This window comes from Octopus bimaculoides, chromosome 7 (assembly GCF_046866305.1).
Source record: "Octopus bimaculoides isolate indiv1 chromosome 7, ASM4686630v1, whole genome shotgun sequence".
NCBI lineage: Eukaryota > Metazoa > Mollusca > Cephalopoda > Octopoda > Octopodidae > Octopus > Octopus bimaculoides.
Genome location: NC_142934.1, coordinates 14,038,470 through 14,047,497, shown reverse-complemented (window position 1 = coordinate 14,047,497; position 9,028 = coordinate 14,038,470). Strand labels below are relative to the sequence as shown.

Here is a 9,028-nt window from a genome sequence, read left to right as displayed (position 1 = left end):
CACTATGTGCTTCCACACAGTTTCCATCTACCAAATTTACTCAAAAAGTATTAGTTGTCCCTGGACTACATTATCCAACGTGTTCTTCTTTTCTGCAATTTGGGGGAAATTAAGTTGCTATTTCTAAATTTTCCAGCCAAGGCCATTTTATCTGTTTCCTTAGCATAATGAACCACATTATCAAATACATTCTTTTTTCCTGTAATTTGAGGGAGATTTAGTTGCTATTTCTTGCAGGCTGAATGACCACATAGAGATTCCCTTCTCCTATCTGTATCCTACATAGTTCTTTTTCTATGGAAGAAAATAACTGAAAGTCGCAGTGTTTTTCTATAGCTAATGTGTTCATATTAATTTATTACCCGTTGAATGCTAATGCTACCATTGTTAATGTTTACATTATCGGAAAGATATTTTTATTTCTTTTGGTGTATTTTATTTTTATTGGTATATTACTATTATATTGAATGTTGACATGTATGCATACTTGCAGATAGCAATGATTAATAGTTATAAATTTTAGGTCACTTAAACATATGTATGGGTTTTATGTTCAAACGTATATTTATTAAATATAATATATATGAATTTGTACATATCTGAAAATGAGACTTACTACCAACATCTATAGCAAATGAGTCAGTGTTTATGTCATGTTGAAGAAACTGTACTATATTCACAACCAAGTCACTTAAACTCTAACTGGCACTATATATAAGCATAGTTCACTGCTGTAAAGAGTGCAGAAGCAATATATAATTTACAAATGATCTGCAGTCTAGTGTTAATCTCAAGATTCTATGGGGACCCACAAAAGAATGAATGGGTGGCATGGAGGACTACTCTTACAGTCAGCCTCAAATAAGAGCTTTTAAATATTTTTGATCACTTTTCCCATAGAACAGGGACCAACTTTCTTTTTGTAATGGCCCACTTTTGGAGAGGGTTTTTGTTCCCCTTTCATTTGCCCATGGTCCCTATGCATACTATATCACAACATGCATTTAAAAATATCCCATTTAATCTTCACCTCATTTCTGTCACTAGAAATGTTTATGTAAGCAAAAATTAAAGAAATTATGATACAAAATACTATTTAAAAGCTACTCAGTGGCCCACAAATATATTAAATTGGAAATCTTTTTTAGAAAAGGTCTGAGGTCCAATAAACACTTCAATAAACCACTTATAGGTTACAGTTCCTGTTGGTAACCTCTGCCATAGAGATTAAATGCTGGTTCTGATTTAGGCTGCAGGAAAAAGATTAAGTAGACATTTTTCTTATTAAGTTACAAGGAAATTTTTTTACTCCATAATGATGAGTGGGCTTGCAATAAATGATGAAACCAGTGCTCACAGTTAGTACTTATTTTATTGATCCTGGAAGGATGAAAGACAAAGTCGACCTTGGTGGAATTTGAACTCAGAACATAAAGACGGTGAAATGCTGCAAAGCATTTTGCCCAGCATGCTAATGATTCTGCCAGCTTGCTGCCTTAAATATTGTTGTATTAAGAAATATTCTTACAGAGAAAGCTAAATAAATGCCCACCTTCTTCCAATATACTCTGGATTTGCATATTATCTGAAGTATAAATGTGTTTTGAAATATGTAAAACTTGTAAAAAATTTTGCAGGTATTCTATGTATAATGTTAGCATTTTGCTGCTTTTGTTGTTTTGTTTGTTAATGTTTTTTGAGGCAGCACTTGTTCTTGCTTTCAATGTGCAGCCTCAAGTCAGTTGTAAAGAAGCAGATGTCAGGTATTTGAGATAATCTGAGTGTCCATCCTCAGTCATTCAGATACATTCAGGTTGTCACCCAAATGACTGGACAAGACCTACCTGCCTTTGCTTGGCTTAAGAACCATACTACACACTCCAACATACAGTCATGAATCATATGGGATATAGTGTGACAGTCTGTTCAGCTTTCACTTGGACAGAGCTCAACAATTGCCATTTCTCTTAGTTTATTCACTAATACTGTTAATATTGAACCTGTTCATGTTGTTTTGTTGTTAACCATCTTTGTTGTTCGTTAATATAACCCTGTTACTTTTTCGTTTTGTTTGTTTCTGATATTTTTTATTTTGTTTATTTTTAAAATGCCAATCAAAACAAAGTTATCGTTATTAGATATAATGAAGGTATGGGATGAAGCTGAGGTTACATTTTAGAAATTTTAGACTTTACAGATGACGTGATGCTGTATGGAGACAAACTTAGAAGTCAAAACATAATGATGATACTAATTAGCAACAGTGATGACAACACCAACGTGAAATTTGTAACACTTAATATTCTGAAGTAATAAATTTTGACCTTACTGGTTATTGTTTTCAAAGTGAACTATGCGAGTTCAAATCCAATGCTGACACTTTGGCATGTCTCAGACCAAAGCACTCACAATGTTCTTCTCCCTATTGTTTCAGTTCATACATATGAATACACAAACCTGCACATAAACAGCAAATCATGTGAAAGATATTCAGTTTCAAACAAGAGTTCACTAATTAACTCAAACCTCAGTTACTTTTGAGATATATATATATATATATATATATATGTGTGTGTGTGTGTGTATATGTATACACTACAGACTACCATACAGTTTCTGTCTGCCAATTTCACTTACATGACATTGATTGACCTGAAACTACAGTAGAAAACACTTGGCCAAGGTGCCATGCAGAAGGACTGAACTATAGACCTTATAATAACAGAGTGAACTCTGTACCCATACAGCCATGCCTGTGTCTTGATGAGAATATAGTTTAAAATTAATAGAAAACCTTTTCTGATCAGAGAATTCTCCGATTTATTGCATACAAAAGAAATAGTCTAGCAAGTGTATTGATCAATTGCAAGATTTAAAATAGATTGCTGTTTCCGATTGCTGTAGGTATGGAGATGCCTTATTTAACTATAACACCGACACTATACCCTCTTGATGGCACTTTCTATCAGAGCCGTCCAATAGCAGCAGGAGCAATTTTGCACCCCAATGGAGTAATTCCTCACACAGAACATCACCATCACCATCACCACCTTCCTTCTAATATAACAGCAACTGCAGTGTTGTCTCCGGTACCTATGCCTATAGTACATGATCCAACTTCAGGAAAGGTGTCTCAACAAAACAACACACAGAGTAAGATTACTTTTAAACTCTTTTCTTTCTTTTAACCCCTTTTTTTTCTTCAAACCTTCCCCCCCTCCTCCACATTCTTCTTTATCAATCTTCCTGCTTTATAAAAACATTCAAACTGCTCAGTAATTTTTTTTTTAGAAAGCTTAATGTAAACATTGTTGGGGTATTTATCAACATTTCAAAAACACCTCATGTATATATAAATAGTAGGGATCTTTATGATCTAAGCAATTAACTCAGTAGCTCTTCTTGCAAGTATTTTGGTTGTCAGTGTATTCTAAAGGAATACCAACAATACTACCTATCAATCAACCAATTGATAATACAATTAATGAAATATTAACTGATTAATTCATGATATTAAGCATTCTGTAAATCCAATGTGTGTAACAAGATGTTGTATACTTGTTGCAGAGTAAAATGCATACCAATGGAACCTATATTTTATGATGTTACATATGTTTCCATTGTATGGTTATTTATTTGCTTATTAATATATTACATAATAGAACAAAATAACCAAATCACTTTGTCAGATAATCATTGCATTATCAAAGCATATATCTTTTTTTGGCTGGCTTTCTATTTTAAATGTTTTATTTATTAAAGAATCTGATTTTGTTTTTGTTTTGTTTTTATTAACAATCTGTAGAAACATCTGAAATTTTCTTGTGTTTTCTTCTCATCCCTACGTGTGAAAAAGTCATTTCTTTTAACTGGTTTTTTAAAGCTACTCGAATTTTTTAATAAATATTTTTGCTACTAACAGTTTAATTTAATAACATATGCGCATTTGTAAGTGAGCTACTTCACTTAACAGTTTAGAAAAGGCAACTAATTTTAGAGTCATCAGCAATTAAAACAAAAGAACAAAAGTATTATTAAACTTTATTAAGAAAAATTCAATATATACACACAAATACATGTATGCATGCATCTAGTATCTAGGAAATTTTGCTTGCTTTTGGTAAAACTAACAAATTGGCAGAATAAAACCCAAATTGTTAACTTAATCTCTAACATTACATCATTCCTATTAATACAATTTATATTGTTCCTCAGTTTTGTGTGCATATATGAAATATCTGTGTGTGTGTGTGTTTGCACATATCTGTATTTGCACATACACATATACACCATACATATGTATGCATCACCATTGTTCAGTGCCCACTTTCCACGCTGACATGGGTTAGATGGGTTGCCAAGCACATGCTAAGTTAGCACGACCTGGGAAGTGTGCTGTTCACCTAGATGTGTTGGGATACCTCATCTCACTCATGTTTCATTCACAGCTTGTTTTCTTTCACTTGGTGTCCTTCCTAATATCAACTACTTTACAGAGCATATGAGGTGCTCTTTTTATTCTAAAGAGGTAGCCATGTCTTCAACACAACTAAAGAAACCTCACATATTTGCTTGATTGCCAGCCTCTTTACAGAGAAGCATGGAGAATAGATGCATGAACAAGAATGGTGGGAGAGATAAGAGTACGCAGTATATTGAGATAGGTGTATGTACACACACACACACACACAAGACAATATGACTAAAAAAGTAAGTGGATGATGGTCTTTGTGGCCAAGGGAATAGTGTAATGACCAATGCTCAGGATGTGTGAGAGAAAAAAGAGTATGCTGGTAGACTGAGTGACACAGGATGATGGCAAGTATTACAAGAGGTGAGTGTGAAGGTGGAATGAACTGGGTGCAAGTGGTCCAATGTAGCCATAGGCAACGAGATTGGCTGGAGGGGTTGAGTAATGAGGGTGATGGTGATATACACATCATCATCATCATTTAACATGCACTTTTTCATGCATGGGTCGGACAGAATTTGTTGAGGCAGATTTTCTATGGTCAGATTCCCTTCATCTTGTCAGCCCTACCCTTTTTGCAAGCAAGGTAATATTTCTCCAGTGCTAGATATCATGTGATGTCTAGACAAGGGTACACAGACATGCAACACATATTTCATTTTTACACCGACAAATCCACTCACAAGACTTTGGTCAGACTGGCGCTGTAGAAAACACTTTCCCAAGGTGCTGGGCACTGTTAGGAAGCAAACTTAACCATACGGCCACTCTTATGCATATATATCATAAGATATGATCATCATTTAACGTCCACTTTCCGTGCTGGCATGGGTTGGACGACCTGGCAAGAACTGGCATGCTGCTGGGTTACACCAAGTTCCATTGTCTGTTTTCACATGGTTTCTATGGCTGGATGCCTTTCCTATTGTCAAAAGGCACACATAAACACACACATTCAGGGGGTGATAGAGAGAGAGATTGAAGTAAATTTGTGGCTAACTTTAAATGCTGGAGAAGAAAATGAGCAAGTTTACTTAGATTGAATTATGAAAGATTCTTTATATTGGATATTACTCAGTTTTTCTCTGTTTGCATCATCATCATCCTCATTGTTTACTGTCTGCTTTCCATGCTAGCATGGGTTGGACGATTTGACTGAGGACTGGTGAACCAGATGGCTACACCAGGCTCCAATCTGATTTGGCAGAGTTTCTACAGCTGGATGCCCTTCCTAACACCAACCACTCCGAGAGTGTAGTGGGTGCCTCTCGGAGTGGTTGGCGTTAGGATGGGCATCCAGCTGTAGAAACTCTGCCAAATCAGATGTTTTTCATTTATATTTCAACTCTGTTATAATGAGTGAGTAAAGACAGGAAGTTGAAAATGTCATTTAACGATCAATCAGTCTGTTATGTATTTTCATAGTTTTATCTTCTCTTATCACAGTTGTACCAGTGCTCCCAGATGGTGATGGACCCTATATTCAAGAACAACAACAGAACTAGTAGCCTTTATACAGCAGCAAACCAGTTGAAGTATTTCATAGTGTAAGACATCTGTCAAAAAAAAAAAAAAAAAAAAAAAAAAAAAAGGAAAAGTCTAAGAGAACAAGGGTGATATGTATGTTCAGAACAACTATAATGATGATGATCATGAGATGTCTTAACAGATGTCTACTTCACCTCTTAATTCTGATCTAGTCTACAACAAGGAATTTGACTCTTCCAATTATTCATATTCCTTTCCCACTCACCCCCATTCTTCTGGTTCTTCTTTGTTCAAGTTTTCTGTCTTTGAAAATAATGGTTTCAACAAAAACAAAAACAAAAAAAAAGGAAAAGAATGAGAGAAAGCAAAACTCCAATATGTCCCTGGTTGTTTGCTTTGAACCTTTATAAACTCTCAGGTTGTCTTTCACTGCAAGTATTTTTTAATAGAACCCTTTTCTTATTTTCTGCTATTTATTTTACTTTTTATTTATATCATTTCGTATTTTTTTCTTTTATATGTATGTACATATGCATATATATTTGCAACATAATGATATATATAATGACTTGTTTCTTTGTTTGTTTTCCTAATGTCAGAGTTTTATCATTTTTACTATTACTTTGTTCAAAACTAAACATATTTTTAAAAGAGATAGAAACATATAATTTTTTATATATTTATATAAAAAAAACCTGAATAAATAAAAGAAACAAAAGAGAAACATTATAGAGAGAAAGAGGGATGTGTGATAGATATTTCTGAAGTGTGTTTTCTTTATCAACTATCCCACTATTCTATTATATACAAAACTGTCAGGCTGTCTTTCCATTCTGTGGAATATTCTTTTACTATGACTTATTACATAACATGCCAATAATACAAGACATATCAATTACTTCCTACTAAAGATAAAGGGGCCAGAATTTTATGCAATCTTCACTCATTTTATTCAGCATTTTAGTGATAACTCTTTCTACTACACGCACAAAGCCTGGAATTTTGATGGGAGGGGCAAGTTAATTACACCAACCCCAGAATAGTATTTTAGTGATAATGAAGCTTAATATTATGCAGTTACTGCTCTTTTTGTTTACCATGCTAAGTGTAATTCCAGTGTATTAACTATACTGTCACACAACACATGATGTTAATATTATATAATACATATCATTTTAGTTTCAGAAAATAATATTCAGTTGCCACAAAAAAAATAATGAACACATTTAGTTTCATTACTGAAATAATACTACCTCTTATTTATCATCCTCTGAAGCAACACCTTTATATATCTGTTGATGTTTGCGTTCCATTAGAGGAACTCTATATAGGATAACAGCAAATATTCAAAGCAATGCAATATATTTTATAACTGTATTTATCACTTTATTTTCAATTGTCCATTGTTGGAGAGTAGACTTATCATTATTTTATGTTTTATAGGAGTCAGTTTGAAAGGTAAAGGAGGAGTATATTTTTACAAGCACTAAATGTGTTTTACATTCACAATTCATTCAAGTTAAACATAATGTGAATGCCTCTGTACATAAGCTGAGATCATGCCCTAAACTTTGATAGTTTATTATCATGTAAGAGCATCACTGCTGGTCAAGTCAGTTTGATACATTGGATTGCTTGCTAGTTTAAAGAGATTGACATTTTTTTTTGTTTTTAATCTCATCACCACCTGTGTTGTGTTCTGGTCAAAGACACATAACTCTTGCTGTTTCAGTTAATGCTACAGAATACTGGTCTCCATTCATATGTCAAGTTTATCGCTGTAGATAAGTGGAAGCACTGTATAATCGAGTGTTTCTGTTGCTTAGAAGGTTACGTTCAAGTTTCAAGTCCTCTCTTAAGTTTGTGGGGCATGCAATGAGAAAGAAACTACTGCAGATGATATCAGGATCATTGGGATTTCAATGTCTCTTAAATTTTCAATGCTACGATGCTGTTCAGAAAGAAGCATATAGACTTAATTTCAACATTGGAATTGCTCTCTTTCTGTTCCTACAGACTGTTTTTTCTAGATTGGACTTAGTTAGAATTGAACTCATGACTCTTCAATTGAATGGTCACTGCCACATTCACTAAAGCAGTATGACTTCTTTTTAAGCTAGTCCTTGTACTATAATAAGCACATTTAAAAAATTGGTACATGCACTCTAAGAAATTGATAAAACTGGTACGTATGGTATCACTATTTTCTTGGTAAAGACAAGTTAGTTTAATTTCACTAATTCTGTTCATGAATTCAACAAGGAAGCAACCAGACTAGTCAAAGAGAAGTTTATTGATTCCTTTGAAACAAATTTGGACTTTATTTTGTCCTGTGATATGAAATTGTTCATTTTAACATGTTCATATTTAGATTAAAACTTTACATCATAATTTTATAGGAGAATATTTTGGCCATTTATATTCTAAACCAACTTGGTAATGACAGACAACAATTATTTTACTTAAATCACTCCAAATTCTTGAGTATTTTCAAAATGATTTTGGGAAAAGCTAGAAATATGACCATGAAAAGTTTAAACTTCTTATTCTGATTATCATAGCAGTAAAAATGGTAATGAATTGGCAGAATACAAGCATGGCACTAAACTATTTTTAGTATTTATCAATATCTAATTTTGACCCTTTCTGATTTTTGTACAAATTCCATCAGTCAACTTCCAGGGTCAATTGACCAAGTACATTAATATAATGAAGAGAGAAGACCGGGCTACTTAAGTTTATTTTTACTTCCTCTTCATCCACAGTTGGCCCTATATATAAATATATGTGTGTGTGTGTGTGTGCGTCTCTATGTATCTATCTATATATATATGTGTGTGTAATGTATACACACACACACCTAGTCAGACAACATAAATTAAAAGAACAGTGTTTATAAATTCATGTGTTTTTGAACTTTAGTATATAAATTGTGCCGAGTTTAGTTTATTAAAATATTAATGTTAAAAAGCAAGGATAACATAAGCAATCCGTTCTTTGGAGATGGTCATTTACTTCAGTGTTTGGATATTTTTGAAATATTCTTTTGTTCTCATTCTCTCTCTCTCT

At 33.4% G+C, this 9,028-nt stretch overlaps 1 protein-coding gene across 4 annotated transcripts in view; it reads left to right on the top strand.

Annotated features, from left to right (window-relative positions):
• LOC106871126 (putative RNA-binding protein 46) overlaps window positions 1-8,340 on the top strand; it is a 75,204-nt gene extending 66,864 nt beyond the window's left edge. For 2 of the 4 annotated variants that reach the window (XM_089354800.1, XM_089354799.1), the window contains 2 exons: window positions 2,905-3,153; window positions 5,918-8,340. In XM_089354800.1, coding sequence (XP_089210926.1) covers window positions 2,905-3,153; window positions 5,918-5,976 — 308 coding nt within the window. In that variant the 3' untranslated portion in view covers window positions 5,977-8,340. The remainder of the gene's footprint in view (window positions 1-2,904; window positions 3,154-5,917) is intronic. The other 2 variants (XM_089354802.1, XM_089354801.1) reach the window with 2 other exon arrangements.
• The last annotated feature ends 688 nt before the right edge of the window (window positions 8,341-9,028 follow it).